General features: G+C 45.7%; 1 protein-coding gene across 1 annotated transcript in view; it reads left to right on the forward strand.

The window, feature by feature from the left end:
• Positions 1-2,562: 2,562 nt before the first annotated feature.
• The window catches only part of LOC111269728 (uncharacterized), a 31,463-nt gene continuing 12,207 nt past the window's right edge, over positions 2,563-21,818 (forward strand). The window contains exons 1-2 of the mRNA XM_022849540.2: positions 2,563-3,843; positions 11,602-11,700. Of these exons, the coding sequence (XP_022705275.1) occupies positions 3,576-3,843; positions 11,602-11,700 (367 nt within the window). The 5' untranslated portion in view covers positions 2,563-3,575. The remainder of the gene's footprint in view (positions 3,844-11,601; positions 11,701-21,818) is intronic.

Consider the following 21,818-nt stretch of genomic DNA (forward strand, 5'->3'; position numbering starts at 1 on the left):
TTGTGGAATCTTTCGCTGAAACTGACACTCCGCCCGCCACCCTGCTCCCTCTGCCCTGCTCCTTCTCCGCCACCGCCTAAAGCACCTTATCCCTCAACTTTTGGTTCCTTTCATTTTACGAACACTGGCTCTTGAAATTTGCTTCCTACAAACGCGCCGCGCTGTCCAATCTGCTTTTCTATCGGTGCTGGCAGGAACACGGCCAAGCTTCAGGCCTAGTACCTACTCTTCCCTGGTCGCGAATATACCACACGATTTTTTCACCATCTTGCTATTTCAGGCACAGCATTCTATTGAATGACATCAGTAATGGTAGCAGCGCTGGCGGCGCCACCTTTCGTTTTAGGCTCTCTAGCTTTCTTTCTTTTTCGAGATTCCATAGCTCCAACTGATAGCCGTCGGAGTCTCGACTTGGAGCACCTTCCGCCTTTCGTTCGTTAACCACCGTTTCAGCCAGCGAGCACAAGCCGACCAGGATCCTGATTCTGTTCATTCGTCAAGCCTTTCTTGTACGCTGTCAATTTTCATCTTGGCATCTTCTGCTTCTCCTCCCGTGTCCTCTCGCCGCCGTAGACCCTTCGACCATCTCAAGCTCACTGCGCTGCTCTTACTACGACTACTACGACAACTACTGTCGTATAGCATCGTCACTCCTGTCACCAGCATTACCACAATCAGGCCTGCTTTGCCTGCGACCGGTACTTCGGACGACGTTGATGCACCGTTCTTTTCCTGCAGCCGGCATAAGTGGAAAGGAAAGAGCGTTTCTAGGTTGGACCTTGATCACAGGAAATGGGGTAATTGGGGGAAAAGAAGCGCACTTACCTCTTGACTCTTCACTGTCTTTTTCCCTGTTCTCAACGAACGTACGAACATGAAGAATGAGCTGGCGGTTTAAAAAATCGGAGAAACGCTCGTGTGATCCACACTGTACTGAGATTTGAAGTCTTATTGAACTACGCACACTTCATTTAAACAAGCTAGACATGAGCTTGGGATCTAGATCAGATATATATATGGAGAGCAAGGCTGCGTAGGCAGTCATTTATGACACAATCGCATTCTTTTTCAACAGCTGACTTGATATATAGGTATTATAGTTTAGGTTTAACTGTTTCGCATCGGCGTGCACATTGGGTAGCCGTATTAGTCAAGGGTCAGTTCAGTAATGTTAGTCAATAAACGAACACCCATTAATAAGCATTTAGTTAGCAATGGGCAGGCATTATATCAGAAATCTCACATAGTAAACAATAGCCTTCTGAACTGGATAAGGTTAGACAAATGCCTATGAGACGTTACGCAAGAGATACACGAATAGCTGTTACCATCATTCAACAAAACCCTCATGTGAGCTCATTATCAGAAGCTTGAGAGCTGTGTGTCATTGTTAGCACAGTTGATGCCCTAAATAAGTCTCGAAGTTTACTATTGCAAAAGAGCTTTCCAGTGACGCGCAGTCGTCATTAATTATGAATGAATGAAAAAAACCTAATGGCTTACTCAAATGTGTTTAAGTCGAGTTATTTTATATATTGTGTATTGAGATAGGTAGCACTTCGAACGTCAGCAGGATTTTTCGTTGTGGATTTTCCAGCGTACGACCGACCCGACGAATTTTTGAAATGGATTTCCTGTGGAATTATAGTCAGCACGTCCGCGATAGATGTGGCTTTGATCGTATCTGCTAATCGCTTGTACCTTTTTGTGTCGTCGTACACACAAATGTGTCTCTATGTCGACATACAGATGTACACGTGCACGTGCATATGAAAAGCGTCCGCGACGACTACGACAGACTCTCAAATGTCTAGTTGTCGCATCCTTCCGCCATTACAGGTGTGATGGGCGCATCTACAGCTGTGCTCCGCGCTCCAGCTCACTTGCTTCGGCAATGCCGACGATCACCGAGCTGGCCATAGTTGTGGCTCTGGCTTTTGACAAGTTCTAGGAGCTGCACGGGGCTCGCGTTCGCAGGCTGATCATTGCTCCGTTCTTCCTCCTCGTCGTCGTCGCACGACAGCGGCTGCGGCAGCGCGTTTGTCCGGTCGTTCCTCGGTCGTCTGCTTGCTCATTGACTCGTTGCTTTAGCAAGTAAGTTCGCATTACCCGGTACTGTGCTCATCGCTGCCGGCCGCTGCGCCGTTCGTCGTGCTCCTTCCACTAGCAGAAGCACTAACATCGCTAGTGCTTCTGCTGTTTCCACCGCCGCCGCCGCCGCCGTCGCCGTCGCCGTCGCTGTGCAGAACAAAAGGAGCCCTAGCGAGCCGCGCTTGCTGCTGGTCCACGGCCGACGCGCCCGCATCTCGTTTCTCTTTTTCTATCTCTGGCCAGGAGAAGGGCAGGCAGACGCGCTAGCTGGAGCCGCCAGCCGAAGCAGCTCGTATATCGTGGCATGGTAGTAATAATAATTAGCGACGTCCCTTTCCGTGGCACCCTCGCCCAGGCTCCGCCTTCGACCGCCCAGGCGCCGCCTCCGCGAGCCCGGCCAACTGCGATTCAATATCTCCACTGGCGCGGCCAAACTAAGAAACAATCTTAATTGTGTGGTGAAGCCGGATGGTCTCGGCAGAGGGTTGGAGCTGCTGTTGTAGTAGTAGGTGGCCGCTGCTGCTGCTGAAGGCGCTGTCGACTCGTTAAGTTGTTATATCGTTCCCTAGCCTTCAAATGAGCCGGCCCGAGTGAAGCGTTCGGGTTTGTCTGTCGATTATCCTCGACGTCCATCTCTCCATAGATACATGCATTCAACGACTTCGCGAAGCCACAATCATTGTAGCCAGTGTGTGAGTCATTCCAAAGGAGAACGTGCTAGTGAATTTACGTGGTTGATAAAAAAAACATGTAAAATACAACATATGTCTTGTAAAACAGCATCAATAACGTCAAATGATATTATGAAATGCAAGGGCACTCCGTGACGAAGAACCTGTTCTGAAGTAGTCGTCTAGCCAGTGCACAAAAAAGGCCACAATAGGAACAAACGATAGTGAACGCTCGAGACGGTCAAACAACGAGACAAGGTTCAAGTATTTGGTTACTGCCGTCGACGTCCTGAGGCAAAGGAAGATTTTAAGGGGCAACAAAAACAACGAGAACGGCGGCAACAGCCCCTAGCGAACGGTTGTTAGTTATAGATCTTTTTAGTGACCTGTGTGTGTGTTAGTGTATATTGTGCTACCTTGGTTAACCAAAGGCTCATCCAATAATTATAAGAAATAAATATTGTAGATGTGCTATCGCTGCTGTTGGACTACTTCGGAAAACGTCGCAGAGCTGAAGCTCGTTGGTGCGTTTGTGGGCATCACGATATCAGTCGACTGAAGTCTTCAGAATATCAACGACAATCACGCACAGATTGTTGCTGAATCCAGCAGAAGTGAAGGAGTCCATTCGGCGACGGTGGTGAGGCTAGTGCTACTTCTACGCCGAGTACCGGCTTTAATAACGGCCCCCCGCTAATTTCGATACCGGCCACTACGGACGCTACTGCCACAAGAAGACGTGGTGTGCCTGTCTCCGTGAGCCGTGCTATTCCCACAGGCAAACTGGGGCCGGGAAGCGAGCCCCGGGTACCGATGTCTCCTTACGCGGCCTTTGGCGCACCACTGGCGCCCTATAATAGTGTGCCGCTTCATTACGTAGCCGCAATACAGCACGCATTACAAAGTGCAGCTGCGAGTGCGCAGATCTCGACGCTAACAAGTCTAGCACACCAGACCGAAGTCGGTACGCCGGGTGCGTCGCCTGGCTGCACGCCCACCATCCTACCCGCTACCGCTACCAGCGTTCCTCATCACGCGTCACCTTATTCCATCGAAGGCCTCCTCTACAACAACAATAAAGGCACGTATCGTCACATACACACATCAGATGGGGTTCTCGCCACTTGGGCTAACAGACAGCGTCCCGTGCGACACTAGATATCTTTTACTTATGAGCTCATCTTCTTTCTTATCTCTTTTTGGCCTGTAATGCCGTACACGCTACATTGCTGTTACATTAACGGGTGCCGAATCCTACGGCTTAAGTACCAGTTCATCGGCCTTGGCTGCTGAACGCGAGTACGCTATCCTCGTTATTCTTGTTCTTGTTATGTTGCAGTAATTCCGTTTATTGTTTCAGTAACTATGTCTTGCTCGAATCGGTCCATTAGCTCTTTTAAACAATTCAGTGGTATAACGCCAGCAATTGCAACTTGCTTCAATTATTCGTATATTTTGCAATCTTTTTCTCGTACTCCAATAAAATGCTATTTTGGTTTAGACATTCGGCTATCGTGTCCTAGCCACCCTGTGGGCGTACAGAGTGTGCCACGTTCTCCCGCGTCACCCCATTCTGCCGTTGCAGTTAAGCTGTTAACGCGCTACCGTCAGTAAAGCTTTTTTTTTTAAAAAAAACTAAATTTCACTTCCGAATCGCTTTGTCAGAGGTGAAGCTCTATCAAAAACGGAGCCAGCCAGCCAGCCAGCCAGTCACGGGTATTCTTCTGAAATGTTTAACGATCTCCTAAAGGGACCATCGACTCGAGGACGACTGTGTGACCATTTTGTAGGGCTCGAAAAATTAAGCACGATCTCCATTTGAATACACTACAAAGTGGTCAGCCGTTATTAAGAGCCCAAATAGGCTATAAAGAGGATATTTCCCGCCGAATCAAGTCGATACGCAAAAGACCTCAAAGATTGTTCGCGCCATATATATACGTAGGGATAGAGAGAAAAGGATTACAGCCTGAGTTGCAATTAAGGACCACGCCACTTGATAGCAAAGGCATTTTTGCATCTAAAGTACAATGGCTTGATTAAACCTCCGCACACAGTTTCGGCTAAGATGTTACTTAGAACGAAGTCCAAAGCGACGCTCTATAGCGGTTATGAATTCAGCACGCGTACAAGGGCACGGCGTATTTCCTTTCCGGGTTACGGTCTGCTTCGAGTATCATTGCACGGCTATCTACTTGTCTCAATGATTAAATTAATTTTCAATTAAGCATCAATGACATGGTCTTTACTGATCCGTCGACAGGACAACCTGTCTGAGGCGACGAGCTCAGAAAGCCTACTTGCTCTTGCTTAAAAAATATAGGTCCCTTAATCGAATTCTGCAGCGGTACGTTGAAAAGTATGCGTTGTGTTTGTTAGTGGTATTAGCACGTACAAGCCCCGGCATTTCGGCAATATGCTCGTTATTTAGTGCAAAATACCATCTTTATCTGCAATCGTTTAGCAGCCGCTTAAGTACAAATCGCGCGACATGGCACTTATCGAGTCTCGTTTCAGCAAACCCTCTGTAGCGTATCACGAATATTGTTTCAATACATTGGAACAGATTTTGCTTCCAGCAGCTGATCTTCGTCTATCTTTTCAGCCCCGCAGTTACTGCCCTTATTATCATTACTATTATTAGACTTAATACAGGCGGCAAACGGTATGATTGTAACTGCAATTACCGGCCCAAAGTACCTACAAAGGACTGTCAGATCTTTTTTAGCTATATGGAGCTCCCAGGATTTGCACCGGCTGAACTGCCGCAGATATCTACGCCATCAGCGCTCACTCATTACAGCCTCCCCTCATCGAATAGAATAACCAACAACCGAACGCGTAGTACCACACAGTGGAGCGGCTGTCGTTGGCGGACGCAAAAATCAATCGAACGGGCAACGACAAATCGACTTCGGGCCGGAGAAGGCTAGCTAGGGAGAGACGGGTCGCTGTAGAAAAGAATACTATTAGCTGATTCATATTTGCGTTCAGTGTGCCTATGTACATGTTTATATATATATATATATATGCACGAGTGGGTGGCATGCATCGTGCTTCCGTAAACTACCTAGCTAACTGCCTAGCCAGTCGATCGGTCGGTCCGCTGTCTGTATCTATCGTATAGATATATACTGTGTCCATGAGGGTTTGCAATGCGCGCCAGTTGCAACTAATCCTGTCCTTTCGAAATATTATGTTCCGCTAGCCCTGTTCCTGTTAATTGCTATCTGCGCATATTGTTTTCATTGATGATGTAGTTGTTAATGTCATTTCGAGAATCACATTGGCTCGATCATCGTTTTGCGGAGTAGAAGTTACACGAAAAGTCTATGCGCCATGTGTTTCGTGCTAGAGCCATCATCACTCACCATGTAGACCTCGAGCGGGACGGGTCGAGGCGGCGACAGCAGTAGCAACATTATCTAATAGGCCCCCCATGTTATTACTGTCGCTGCTACTGCTTCTATCACCGATGCGCCTGTCTGTAGCTAGTGACAATTTGCTTGCCAGCCTGCGGGCTGTGTATATGAACGTGTGTCCTACCCAATGTGTTGCACGTAGGAATGCTAGCACGACAGACAGCGCTATGTAGGCCTCCGGCCCCAGCTAGTGCACTGCTCGTTAGGACCACTCATGATGTGCTAAGGCTGTTGCTTCTGTAATTTGCTGTATTGTCGCCGTCATCGTCAACCAGCATTACAAGCTTCTGCCAGCATTACAGTTCACGGAGCGTAATAATTGCCTTCACAGGAACGAGAATTGGCCCTGATGGGCTGCGGTGTCACCGTCGAGAAAGAAATTGTTAGGCCTGTGTATTTGTAGTGATCTCTTCGTCGTTGTTATAAGTGATACCCGTTCTTTCTAGCCCGAGTTGGCATAAGCATGGAACTCGTGAAAGGCCTACGCTATTTACTCGACAAAGCTATTTGCCCATTTTGGTGGGGTTTGTGGAGCGTTTACATGTATGCTCCGAGATGGACTGAGGTGAAATGCCCCCATGTTTTATGCTGCATAAATATCCTGCTGTTGAATTTATAAACTAAAGCCAAAAAAGAACAGCCTCTTCAGTGGCTGATTACAATTCAACGCTACTCAACGCGATGGTGCGACCTTGGAAGTTGAAGGAAACTGACTTTTTGACTAACATAACAGTAACGGAAGATGAAACAAATATAAATAATAGTATATTTTTAGCAGGCCTTCGAAACTAACAGCGAATAGACAGCGGTCGAGGCAAAAAAATGCCTAAATAGCCAGTGGTTCTCTTTTGCCTCAAGCCGTGTCGAAGATTTGCCACGTCCTTGTTGTAACACTTTCTTGTCATACTTTGAGTGATTGGCAACATTTAGTAGGTACAATATGGTTTTAAGATTAATCAACTGTTTGATACAATCATTTCCGATTATTAACTTCAGTCTGGTGCATCGCGTTTGGAGGGCTCATCACATAGTAGGATACCCCATGATCATCGACATTCTGCGTCAGTAATGCCATATTTTTTGCAGTTATTAACTTATATGTGACGTCCTGGTATAATTCATTGTGCTAGAAACAAATTCTTCGTTTTCTACCTGTTCCTTCGCCATGATTTCTTGTAGCTAGGATGGATTTTGTGCGTCTCATTTCGGGCGCCCATCTCTAATATACATAAGCGGGTACATCTACATAACGTGCTTCTCTAGCCGCTAGTCTCGCTGTTGTGGTACGTTGGTAGCTTAATCAAATGATAGAGAATCATTTTGATGTTGAAATGATAATCGCAGTACGGCTGGGATCAGTAGCGCCACAGACGTCACCAGTCGTTACAGTCACTCAAACCCCCTCATATAAGGGGTTCTATTCCGGGAGTATCATGCGGGTACAGGCAAATCCGTTTGCGCACCTTTCTGGCCTACCCGCAGAGGTACGCGCCCATTGCTCGTGCTGGAGTGGCTTAGAGCCGGACAGGGTCGCATTCAAACATGGACAGTAGAGAGATCTGCAGAGATCATCCTTCTCAGCTTTCCATCTGGTGACAGACTGAACTATGTGGTGACGAGACGGATATTTTTGAACGCGTAATCATACCTGCTACAAGAGTAAAATATGAACGAGTGAAGGGTGAGCCGTCATCGTAATCACCGCGCGAGTCTGTTGTGTCATATCGGTCTAGGAGGAGTGCTAGGAGCGAACATGTAAAATACATCATTTAAAATGAAAGCAACCAGTATGGCCTGTGGACAGCTAAAAGGCGATTAACTTTCACTTCGTAGCAAAGCTTACTGACGATTAGCAAATAACGTGAAGAATCGCAATTGATCTTCACCAAGGCTAATCTCTTCCGGTGATCCTTGCGGAAGGAAGCACTATTTATAAGGGTTTAATAAGTAAGTTGTCTGCCCAACTGCTTTGCCGTCTGCAAGCGTGTAGCACAATCGAAATATTATTTAATCTTTCACCAGTCACATCTATATGTTTATCATTTTAGTTTCCTACATCAACAAACTTTGAATTATTAGGGATGTAGCAGTTTTTCAAATGGAATCGTTTACTTAAGGGGCAGTTCAATCCAATTTCATCTACGCTTTTAAAGATAGGCAGGTGTCGGTACGTTTTAATTAGCGGATATTATTACTGTCGGTTCTGTAGGAATAAGTGTTTCAGCAGACGCTTTTATACACAGACTGGCAAATGTGAAGTTATGTGAGTGCCTGAGAGAATGCCTCACTGGAACCGAAATAAGGTGTAGAAAAAATGGGGGCAAATATTAGCTCCTTTTATTTGAGCTCATAAAAATGGCTAAGTGCAAATTTTAGGTTAACTGGTGGACTTTTGTTGCCCTTTAGCTTCTCTTGATATGGACAGCGTTTTTAAGTGAGCTCTCTTCTTCCCCCAGGCTTCCGCTCCGTCAGGTGGTGTCATAGTAAAAATCGGTTCCAAAGTAAAACATTTTCTCGCCTCGCTTAGGACAAGCCGAGCAGGTTCCTGCATATCCCCAAATGGCTGAGCGCGGGACAGAAAGGGGTCAGTTCCCTTCAACCTCTGTCCCCATTTTTCCCAATCCCAGCTTGTGCTACTCCCTTTTTTTGCCTCGCTCTACCCACTTTACCGAGGTGCGTGCCCAAAATGCATTTCGACAGGCGATTGTAACAGTTCTGCGTGGAATGCTTCAGCTTATGTCGGTACACATGAGTCTATCATCTTAGTTTCATTGAAGTTACCCGTATCGAGCTATTGGAGCCCCTATTGAGCCAAGGAAGAGCTATAGAAGATGTTATCACGGTCGTGCTACCAAATGAGTTGAGTGCTGTTAATACTATCGTATGAAGGTAGATATATATCGTTGTCGGCGACGATGTGATACTGAGCCAGCCTTTATACGACTGCGGGCTTAGACTTCGAAACAAAGTAAATCACTTTCGTATATTGGCGTTCCCATACGGTGTTGAGTTTATATGTTATTGATCCGCAAAAATCGGTTTATCGGTAATTTCGGTTAATCGTTCGATCAAAAAATTCTACCCCTATAATAATCTTTCGAATACATTTTTTCATGCACTTACGCCGTTCAAAATTAAGGTCTTTGTTAAAAGGGCTAGTAGTCTGTGCTGAGACTATTTGAAATTTCCCGCGGGAAAAATGCTCGCGTTATCGCCTCCTCATAACGACATCTTTTTTTTACTCCCTTACCTTAAGGATAGCTACTGCTGTTGCTGTCGCCCACGCCGCCGAAGACGAGGAAAGAGAGCTTTTTTCTACTCTGTGTTCGCGTCTCTCGCTTCGGGTCGTCACCGTTATAGATGAACGTTGTCCTTTTCGTTTCTCCCGTTTGTCTTGTTCGCTCAATCTCCACTCGACTCTGTCACTAAGAGCCCCCTACGGGCGGAGGCCTGACCTACTTCATGGGGAACAAAGTGAGGTTCAATTTATGCAAACCAGAATAAATTTGCGATTAACATCATTAACGATTTTGTCTATTGGTAAACTCACTTGTACGCGAAATAGTACTGAATATTAGCAATTTCTTAAAATAGAATGTCTACTAATAGTAAGTATAAATATATTATTCAGCGGGCCATAACTGACATTATTGCTAATGCTTCTTGTTATAGAGTGTTGACGGAAAACAAGGAAAATTCGATAATAGGAATATAATACTAATAATAATAGTATTTGATACACATGGAAAAAGATTTGTGCATATAGCTAAGTGGGTGTCCAGTTCCCCAGGGGATCGCAACAACACCAACGAGCTGGCATGGTGGGCGCTGTGGGGACAGAGTTGAAGGAGCAACATGCGGCGGCTCTGTGTGGGGTAGAGAAGGGAAAATAAAGCTCGTCGCCGGAGGGCGACTGTTTCGCTTCGCGTACAGGCGGCGGTAGTCCGTTGAAGCGAGGAGAACTTCAAGTACAGAAGCCTATGGCCATGCCATCCATGTCGAGAAAGAGGATCGCAATGACGCCAATCATGAGGAAATGTTTTGGGGCGAGGCGACATCTACGACCCACGGTAGTTGACTAGGCAGTAAGGGTAAGGCGCCGATTATTTCGATACAGTATGTATGTATGTGTGTGCAGGGGCAGGACACGGGACAGACAGAATTACACAGAGAGGTAACATAACGCGCCGCAAGTTCAGGTCCGGCCTGCTAAATCCCCGCGACCAACTATACAGCGTTTCTTTTGGCTGCGCTATGAATTATGGGCAATGCACTCTTACTTAGGTTTAGCGTCCCGACAAATCGAGAAAAAGAACAAGCACTGCTCAGTACGTAGCCGTCGATCAAATTTTCTCGCGGCCATATTGCTTCTATAAGTATCCAAACCAGTGACAGAAAACTTGAAAGGGACTGGGTTAAATTTGGGAATTTACTTTATCTTTATGTAGATATCCCGGTGCCGATATAGTGTGTAACGTACTTGCCTGCTCAACTAAAGGGGCATGTAGTGCTCTAGGTTCGAACGTTTCGGTTTATGTTAGTAGTCAGCTGTCTTTTGAAATGTTTAACATCGGTACCGTACATAAAACTCGGAGCCCTTGCTTTAGATATTCCTGCACACGAAGTCTTAGCAGCAAAAGTCTGCATAAAGTAAGCTCATGCACACCTATTGTCGAATAAGATTAATGTGCGCGCAATCAATTAGTTAAATGCGCGTAAAAATAAAAAATCAATTAGTCAAAAACCTTGTAAGCCTATGTACTAGGTTGCCTCTGCCTAATAAAACAACTATTCTTTCTTTTTACGTGACGTCTTGCTGCCTATCATTGGTTTTTTAATACCATGGGGTGTTTGAAGAAAGCTCACCGCCTTGGTGTGGCGTTCATTTCAAAGTACACAGCTGGAGACCATCCCTCAATTTTTTCGTGGATATCTGTATGAGGAGGTACTTTTATTTAATTATATATATATATATATATATATATAATTTTAACGTAACGAAAAAAAGCTGTTGTTTTTTTCGCCAGAAGGTTATGTTTACTCAGATCAGTAGCTTCTCCAAAAACTACTGTCAAAGAAATCGCACTTTTTTGAAAGTGCATGCTCTGTGATTTCAATAAAAATTTAATATGTTATTTCAGTCGGCAATAGAAGTGTTTCGTTCTTAATAATAACACGTGCTTGAGTCATGTATTGGGCGATTACGCGCCTTGATGTATTGAAAAGTATCACCGCCCAATGAATTCGATCATTGTAACATAGCTAGGTTTTGGACACGGTAAACTGAATTGAAGACAAATTGGATAATACTAGATAGATGTAGTGCAGAGAAGAATATATTGAAATAAGCGTTCTACAAGGCTGAGCCAGCGTGTTTTTTAACGTACGTCTCGTCTGTTGTTATTCCTTTACAGCAGCTGTAACAGCTGCGGCAGCAGCTGTAGCAGCAGCAGCAGCAGCTCGCAGAGAATCATCCGACCATGAAGATATCTCGGACAATGATGATCCTGACAGATGTAAGTGTATTTTTATCACTGGATGCTTTAAACAATATATATATATATATATATATTAAAGTATTAGGATATAAAGGATTTGCTTAGAAGGGGGCACTTCAACATTTCGGATGTAAAAGCGACAGGGTTCAGTTGCTAACGTTAAGATATTATTATATATATATTATTTCCATTGAATTTCTCCAAAGTAAGCTATAATGATCTATAGATATTGTTGAAAGCTTGGGCATCTTGTTTTTATCGTTAACCATGACAAGACACTATTGCTGATCTACTACTGCACGAGGACACCGATCGCATCGGGTTTGACAGATGTGGATAGGTTTGTGCTATTTTTGTCTCGTATCCGCTCACAAATCAGTGTATCACCGATAACACTGATTTTTGAGCTGAAGATAAAAACATATTCTTGGATGATTGTAGTTTGCCTGTGTTTACGATCGTCGGAAGTAGAAAAACTATGAAATATCATTGGACATGGTTATCAATAGTACGTTTTGGTAGAACATCGAAATGTAGAGTTTGGCCGTTTTACCTTAAATAAAAATTTTCGTTTCACAATGTTCTTGATAATAGACCCGTACAGCGGAAAAAGTTTTATTGCCTTTTTGGCTATCATTTACCCATAATCGATTATGTAGGCTTATAATTGATGGCCTGTGCCTGCACGGCTTTTTAGGACTATCTTTACCGTACTGTTGTGTTAATTGACTTGCACTCAACGAAAAGCGAGCACCCACGAGCCGTTCGCTACTATCTAGTAAGGTCGATTATCGCATTAGGACACACTGGACGTAGTTGCTGGTTAACAAGCATGACACACAACACAGGCCAACTTCGGCCAAAGAACAAGATCAGATCAATATTTGCTATCATCTCCTACTACTTCTGGTACTACGGCTCCCACAATGACATTAGCGACGAGTACACATTAAGCGATAGCACGAACAGTCGATATCAATATCTGTGACTTGTTATCCTGACCGCCGTGACGATAAACAGCAACAACAACCGTTATCACCAATCGTACTTCAGAATCGTGGATATTTTCGTTTCGTTCATTTTTTGATTTCGATCTTTCGGCCTCAATGAGAAGTCGCACTGCGATTTAAAAAAAAAAACTGCTAGACAATTGCAAGATCAGGTCAGGGCGCTTGGTTCAGGCTACCAGACACTTCAGTTTTATTGAAGGCCACGATACCGATATCATAGAGATCGATAAATGGTGATAACAATAGCAGGGCACGTTGCTGTGCAGGCGACAGCAAAGGGATGATTGACAAAGTTTATGAAACAAAGGGGAGAGGCGGCATGCGGAAACGAGAACAGCTTATCTATCCATTCATCCATCCCTCGATCTATGGGAGAGCGTACCCGCTTAAGACCAAATAGGACACAGCCGATCCAATGTGGACCAATAGTATACTATACCTACATACATGCAAATAAACACTAATGCCATTGTTATTACGGAATCGGCAGGAACTACAAGACCAAGTATGGGGAGCAGCAACTAGTGAATCGGCCCTGATTATTGACACGATCAGACGCATAAAGGCGTCGTGGAAACATGTATAGAATTGAAAATCAAATGTCTAGGTTATTATTTTTTGGCATAGATAGAAGAAAGCAGACACTGTTCGCTGCTTCGGTTTACAGTTACGGCTATTGTATGTAACGATTCTTTTGTTTGGACAGCGAAAGATTTAGATTTTGTTTAAAGTGCTCTTCTGATCAGAAATTAGCTAAGCCTCCAAAAGCCTTGCGATTACCTAAGTAATGTTTTTTTTTTGCTTCGACTAACGTACTAATTTAATTCATGTTATCTCGTTTTTTTAAGGTAGACACAGCTTCTTTCTTTGCACTTCGTGCTCTTCAAAGAGGAAGATCTTACGCGTTTATTTTTCTCGCAGTGGCTGCTAGCGTCCATCCCCCTCGACGGGTCAAGTCCCTATGAGTGACTACTAATCTCTTAATCAAGTGACGTCGAAATCTGTCGACTAGGGCTCATTTTCCGTCGATCTGACTATTTTGATGACAACGGCGTCACGCTGCTTCTTGACGACGAGCAGGAGGTGATCGATCCGACCTGATTATCGGGTGATCCGAGGCTCATCAGAAGCAATAACGCGTAGTTATCGCCATTATAATCACTATTGTAGTGCGAAGATGATTATGCCTTTAATGGCCACATTGCGGTCCCATCGGCCAACAACATGGGGGCGCCCCATTTAGCTCAGTTCTTATAGATCTCGCCTGTAATCGTAGAATATTACATAGAAAAAAACATGGACATGTCGCTTTATAGGCGACAGAACCTTCAAAGAAACTGCTGACGGTTGATTGATTCGACAGCTTATGCCAATTCTCTATATATAGATATATATATATATATATATAATATAAAATCGGCAAAGTCACGACTGATAGAGAGACAGACAGATCCTTCCCCCTGATCTGATCTGTTTTAAAAAGCGCAGAGGAAAAAGGAAAAGAAGAATGAAGGAAGAGGAGACCCATTGGCGACGACAAGGTATCGAAAAAGCCATTGACATCGATTAAGATCTTTACTTTTAATTTTCGTAACGGTCTTCTTCGACTTTTCTCCTGTTTTTCTTATGCAGTGCGCTGCCCGGAGAATCATTAACCCTTATTAAAAAAAAAAAAAAAGTTTTTTTTGCAAAGGCGTCTCCTGGGACGTCATTTGTTCGTCTTCCATAATTCAGTTCGAAATATTCCCAAACTTGTGCGAACCTGGGTCAACGTGCCGGGTTGTTTCAATCTATGGAAACTTATCAATAGCACATTGAATTAAGCTATTTATTCAATTGCGCTACTGATCTGTCGGAGTATTTGGTAAAACACCAAACAGTTCAATGTTCTAGATTCTCCTCCATTCGATCAGTCGGTGTTTGGATAATATTTGAGTGCCAGGAAGACAAGTAGCGTAAAAATATAAATGGTGTGAACTCATTATATATCTAATTAATTATTTCAAGCTCATTTTCTCCCTTCGATTCAACCGACCATTTGTCGGTAGTCCTGTTCTAAATGTTTTATTAAAATCTGCTACAAAACGATACAAGCTGTTGCGCTGTCCGCTACCAGCTGGTGTTTACCGCTATTTGGTTTGTCCGTGTATATGGGCGTTTGAACACGTATCGAGTGCCGACTATGCATAGCTCTAGCGATCTGGCGTGCAGCCGCAATAGGAATGTATGCTGCCCGTCCATACCTAAAAAATTCGAATAAAATAGCAAATAGTAGTGTTCCCTTTTTTGTTGTTGTTGTCGACGTCGTTCGAAAGTTGCCCAACAGAGATGGGTCTTAACCCCTTGGAGGCCAACCATGCGATACTCCTGCGGTTTTCGTCGTCTCGAGGGAGAATGACATGGCATCAGCAGCCCTCCTCAGCGACTGCTCGGTTGCTGCTCCTGCTAACTGCTGATATTGTTGCTGCCATCGATCAGTCGCTCGGTCGATCTCCCTGCCTCCATTGGAACATGGGAATGGTGGTAGTGACGCCGATGATGGTGACTGTGCAGTAGCAGTGGCTAATGTGTACTGCCCGTCGGTAACTACCGTATCCGCTGTTGTTGCGTCTCTGTCTGTACAATCATGGCGTATATGTACATACCTATAATTGTAGCCGTCAGGGTACCACTCGGCGGAATGATAAATTTTGAGTAAAACCTTTCGCCAGACTCACTGCAGCCTCGGCAGCAATATCAGGAGTCGTAGTTGTAACACTGACGGTAGCGACGCTACGCTTGGCTTTTGGCTGAGGGGGTATGCTGTGGCTGTTTGTGTTGACGCTTCATTTAATCGCTATACTGAACCGAGCCGTTCGTTGCAGGACGCCGACCGCGAGAAGCAGACGTCAGTGGTCGGCGGCTTTCGCGACGTCGGCTACTCTCGAAATTCGTCGCACCGAGAAAGTAGGCAGACAACCGAAAAACGTAGTTGACCGGACGCCGCCAGAATAAATAGTAGCGATTTTGCGGCGGTTAATTGCGGTTTAATTATTTCGATAATAATAATAATAATAACGATGCCGACAATAGCGACAACTGTGATAACGATGGTTATTATTTGTGTTTGGTAGTGTTGTTATTTTAGTATATATCAATAATGAGCCATATCCTGTTATCTAAACGCGAACAAACGATCCCTTCGCCATTTGCTGGCTCTTGTTGCTGCGAACTGTTGCCGCTGTCAGTCGGTACGCGGGTCGCCGCCCGGCCCGGCCCGGCCCGGCCTGGGCTCGCTGGCGCTAGCCTCATTGGTGCCACCGTATGCTCTCACTGTGCCGTAAAGGTCGCCGAGAAGAAGGAAGAACGATGGGGATCAAGCGTCATCCACGTGAAAACCTTGATTTGCCGTAGTTTCGCAAGAAGACTGCTTCTGAGAGATACATTTCTATCGTTATTGATTAATTCTACAATTGCAGGTTTTTTAGGAAATTATTTGATTGCCATTATCATTCCAAGATGTATGGGAAGCCTTTCTTTTGTATCTCGGCTTATGATACGTCTTTTACGCAAAAAAACGCATTGTCTTATTTAATAACTGACACAGCGAAAAGTACCTATAACTGGGCTTCGATTCCGTAATACAATTAACGTATTTGTGTGTGTGTTCGTCGGTGTTAATGGCGCAGAAGCGCAAGTGAGGCCACAGTCTGCGAAGAAGTCTTCTATCAGGTACAAAAGATGTTCCCAGAGACGAGTGATGTCGATGCCGCTGCCGCTGCCGTTCGCGGAGCGATGAACGGCATCGCTTTTTGTTGATATTCGGCGAAGCCCTCTGCTCCTCGAACCTCATCTGTTGTTACGATTGGCTAATAACAATAATTTGTATTTGAAGTGGTAGAAGCAGTCGTAGTGCGACGCCCGCTGTATCGGCGCCATAGGCCACAGGTAGCCCCATCATCATAGGACGTTCAAACTATCGGCCTCCTAACGCATTTGCTTTCGCACAGACACCCCAATTCTGTTTTCTCCATTCAATCGTCGATGTCATCTTTTCAAATCTCCCTGACATTGAGACGTTCGTTTGCACTATTTTTGCTAGGCTCATTACTATACATGCACTCTCGCTCTATATGCACATATATACATGTACATACCCATATATACATATGTATGTATATACATGTGGAAGCGAAATTTCATTAGTTGGTCTTTGTAATATCATAGACTGAGCAGTGTGATTTGGCTCTTTGAAATCTTCTGTGTCTAATGTTGATAGGCATATGCGGTGCATGCGTTAACAAGCAATTGCCAATAAGCGTACACCTCATTTCCGCCTGACTCTTTCGATGAGTTACCAGCATACGACTCCTCATTTGAAGCATCGATTCTGGATTGATGTCTGCTTCGGCAAGCGACCACGGGCTGTCAAGGCAAAGTGTTGTTTGTCATCACAAGATTTCCTGTTCTTTTCGCGTAGCTACTGTCGGACGTTGCTCCGAGGCAAGATGCGGCAAGAAAAAAAGGGAGGCCAAACGGCCAGATACTAGCGCCACCGGTAGCGGCACCATCATGATCATCCTGACATTGGAAAATTCGTTTGTTTTCCTTGACGCTACAGGATACGAGAGTGATTTACTCATTAGCTTTGAAGGGTCCAACTTGACGCTTTGGACTACACACTTAGCCAGCGTTTTTTCATCAAGCGCTAGAAGAGAGGAAATATAATGGCTCGATTTGGACGAGTCGAAATTTTTCCTCTGACGGAAAGCGTGAGACAACGAGAAGTTGCTGGTCAGTTTCTTGGCCGCTCTATCTCTCGTTCTTTCTCTATCGGGTTTGCTGTTGTTTACTTTGTATGCTGCCTTCTCGTATGCCTCAGATGCGCTTCTTCAGAGCAATAATGCCACGATGAACTTTTGTTTGGGGAATTTGTACGTGCGCTGCAAGAGCACGTAGAGGCTGAACAAAGTGGAAGTGCTAAAAGAGTCAGCGCAGTGCAATATCTTTGTTCCATTATCGTCTCTACTGTTCTTCAAATAAAGAAGAACGAAGGACGACGCTGTTCCTACGATCTGGAACGCGTGTTGCGATCTCAAAGCATACGCGTCCGATGCCACCACCGTCGCTGCCATTACTACGGCCGGGGCACCAGTTCGGAAGGCGCCGCTGACTCTGCACTTGCTATACTCTGTTCATTTTCGCTTGTTCGTTGAAAGCTCTTCGACGGCGGCGGCGGCGGCGGCGGCGTCGTCGACGACGACGACAACAATTTAAGCAGCCGCTGCCAAGACAGACGCGACACAGCTAAACGGATCGGCGTTTTCTGCTTCTGCTGTCACTGTTCATTTTGCTGCTGGCGGCGTTCGTTGCCGAACGAAGGACTGGTGGGGAGGTGAAAAGTTGCGCTCATGTGAGCGACACACAGAAAACTGAAATATCATAAGAGTGAATTGTAACATAAAGCTGATGCCATCGTCACTGCTACAGCCCAGCTAAAGTAGCGGTGGTTCAGTGTTGTCCAGCCCCGTGCAGTTCAATTTAGTAAAGTCCAATTGAATATATTTATATTATTACTGTATGTAAAAAAAAAAAAAAAAAAAAAAGAGTAAAGTGACTGGGTAACGAACCGTCGGCCACCGCGAACGAAAAACGAGAAGGAAGTGTAAATTTCGCTCGTGTTTTCGTTCGTAGCCGATGCGATTGCCACAGGAGCTATTGCATGGACTGTCGTAGTTGACTAATGCGACCGCTGGAATTGGTCCTATGTTATCGCTGATGATGGCGATAGAATCTGTTGTGTTGTTTCGTGATCCAAACTCGTTTGCCTCAGTTTGTGTGACGGTCTTGCGTATCGCGTCGCTAGCGTCTTCGGTGCACGACAGACCACAGCCACGAAACACAGTCTCGCTAACTCACATTGTCCTTCTCACCGTCCGTTCAAGCTCAATGAGTAAGCTATAGCTGGCAGCTTAAGTCAGCCAACAGCTATTTCAAATCTCGTCGACAACAACGACGGTGGCAGAAGACGGCGTCGCAGCTTCATCACTTCGACTTCAATTTCTCAACTTGTTCACTTCACTCGCTAGGCGAGCAAGCAAGCAAGCGGCACTTCGATACGAGTGGTTCAACCAGCAAACGGCAAAGAGCAGTAGCAGCAGAACGAATGCTCACCAGCAGAAGTGCGAGCTGCAACAGTCGTTCTTGGGCGTCAACAGGTCGGGGCAGTACCGTCACGATCGTGTTCATCATAGAGTTAACGGCAGCGGCGGCAACAGCGTTGAACCGGCTGAGACTGACGGACTAATGTATATTTAAGTATGTATGTTTAATCATTGGCCAGATGAACTAGAAAAACACTGTCCCGAACGAGCGGCCAACCCAACCCGACCCGACCCGACCCGCCCCAGAAACGGAAACAGCGCAAATAAACGCACACAAACAAGTATCTACCCATAGCAACGACGATGAGATTAGTGGGCGATCTCTCTCAATCTAATACGCCACTCACCTTATCGCCCATACTGCTACCGACAAACAAATACGGCTCGAAAGCTTCGCACTAAGATGAGAATGGTTAAAAGAATCAGGCACAGATTAGGTGCTGCCCATATACTGGCCTAGTTTTAACCAATTAATGTCTACTAGTTCATCCTGCGCTAATGACTGTTCATGACATCGGGGTCGAACAGTAATAAATCGAGGTGTTGTATCTGTCTCTATGAACGAACGCATACTCCGATGATGTATGAAATAGAAACGGCAAATCCACGTAACCGGCACTCCGAGTTCTAGCCGGCTTTAAATGTTTACCGGACTTCGGAGCCCTTCTTGGAGAGTTGAGGTCGCGTGAAGAATGAATATAATGTACCGGGTTAAATTCGCAGTAGACGCGATCCGTTCGGTCGTCGCCAATGATCACGGTGATACCATTCTTCCGTTGTGTCGTCAGACGTTCTTCGTGACTTGTTTGCTTTACTTGTATTAAAAGTTTGAATTCTACACCTATAACAGCGCCGAAGATCAACACGACACGAGTTTTCTCGAATGAGGTGAATGAAGAACTCCTCAAGTGACGTGAGGAGGCTCGTCCAGATGATGGCTTCGTTTATCGAGAAGAAGCCATCCGCCGGATGTCTGTTCAAGCCCGTGTAGAAGGTTTGCTTGGATTTTGTTAAAAAAAAAATCGATCGAGATTGCGTTACAGCGTCGCTAAAAGCACGTTATATAGAAGGAAAAACAAAATCGAAGAGGGAATCCATTTAGGCGAATCACAGAGATTATAATCTTCCCTGTTCTCTAGCAGAAATCTAAGAGCATACCATTGAATATCGGCTATAAACAAAGCCCAGAGGGCTATATGCAATCATCATCGTCACGACCATAGCAGGTGCCAATTAAATATAAACCACCATCTTCAACGACATTCTCTGAGAGCGCCTCGATTGTTTCTCTAATTTTTTACTATTCAATACACACAATTGTGTGTAGTTCCCGCTGAATGGTAGACACAATTGTACGATTTTGTTGGTAGATGCCATGACCTACGACTAATTAAGGATACGCTTACGACGGAAGATGCATCTGATGATTGCAGACGATCCAAAATCAACAAGCGTGATGTTTCGATGATTTCTGTCGGGTGATAAGTACGAGCTTTTTTACGTTTACCTAATTTAGATTTTTGGCCAGTGTTACTTTCGAGCAGCTCGGACTCTGCCGCTCTGAAAGAGGACTGGGGACGAATTTGTTACAATGGTATCTTCAGCTGCAGAGCGATCCTACGCTAACCATTGACACAATCATTTGTGCCAAACTTGCTTTCATCAATTAGAAAACGTTTCGTGTTTTAGTTACAATAGCTGCTCCTGCCAAAACATCTCTGGGCATCTATAATCGGGCGTAGATAAGGGAGCGTCTTGAAATACGGCAAAAATTCATAAGCTATGCGATTAGTATCGATGTGTTCAGGTTTATAAAAGAGTAAGCGCATTATGTGAGTGCTCCCTCTAGTGCGTAGTCTTTCTCCAAAGAGAACTTCAGTGCTTCCCTATCTTTCAATGTCTGGTCCCTCCGCTCGCTCTGTCCCCTTCTGTTGCAACTCCGATTTTCCTTCAACTAGTCGCCTCCGCGCATCGACGACTGAAATAGCATCGTACAACCGGATCCCACGAGCCACTCCCGTACGTCCATTCGAGTAGCTTGCGACTGCAATAAATGTGGCATTTTGTGCAATAATTGTTTTCGATGATGATCGTTGTTGCCCCCGCTGCTGTTATGCGTCGCATCAATGTCTATTAGTTCGCCCTGTCTCTCTCCCCCTGTACGCCCCCAGCACCCGGCCTCCCCCTGTGCGTGTGTCTCTCTCATATTGCTGGTGGTCCTTATTACTGTGGTGGAAGTAGTCGCTGCCAACTTTACGTTCGCTGTCTTGTCGCCAGCGCAGACCCTGCGCTCGTTGCGCCGTTCGAATTAATCCGGCGCGGGCCGTGGCGACGGCCGTCGCCGTCAATGTCTCCGTCTCCACAGCAAGCAGCGTTGTTGTGGGACTGCCGCCGTCGCCGTCGTTGTTGTTGGTGGACAGATCTACAGCAATGGCGACCGCTGCTATAGCCAGCACAGTTTCCCAGTGCCAGCACTTGCCTTCGCGGTTCGAGGAGGCGGTACCAACGGAAGGCGGGCCCCGCCCGCTCCACCGTCACCACTTTGAACTACCGATACCACCATCAGATGAACAGCAGCGGCTAAAGCAGCCGCCGTACGCGCTCACTGCCGCAGCTATTTCTTCCTATAGCTCCCGCTGTTCTACAGCGCTCGCTCGCTCGCTCACGCACGCAGCTACCCAGGTCGCTCGCTGTGTCTAGTACCAGTAGTATTAGTAACGAGCGAAGCGCCAACAGCCTACGGTAGCCAGTTATCCACAGACCCAGCAGCGCCGGCCTGAGAGAAACAAGAGAGAGGGTCGCCATGGCTGCCGTCATGGCCGCCACGGTGGTGAATGGCCGAATGAGGAGTGAAGGCAGGGAAGCATCGAAATAAAAGGGGCGCAGGCGGACGGACAGACGACAGCAGCAGCGACGAAGCACGGGGGTAACGGGGAAAGCGGGAGAAAATGGCTGGAACACGAAGAGCCTGACCAGTGTCCTG

This window comes from Varroa jacobsoni, unplaced genomic scaffold (genome assembly GCF_002532875.2).
Source record: "Varroa jacobsoni isolate VJ856 unplaced genomic scaffold, vjacob_1.0 scaffold_1408, whole genome shotgun sequence".
Taxonomy (NCBI): Eukaryota; Metazoa; Arthropoda; class Arachnida; order Mesostigmata; family Varroidae; genus Varroa; species Varroa jacobsoni.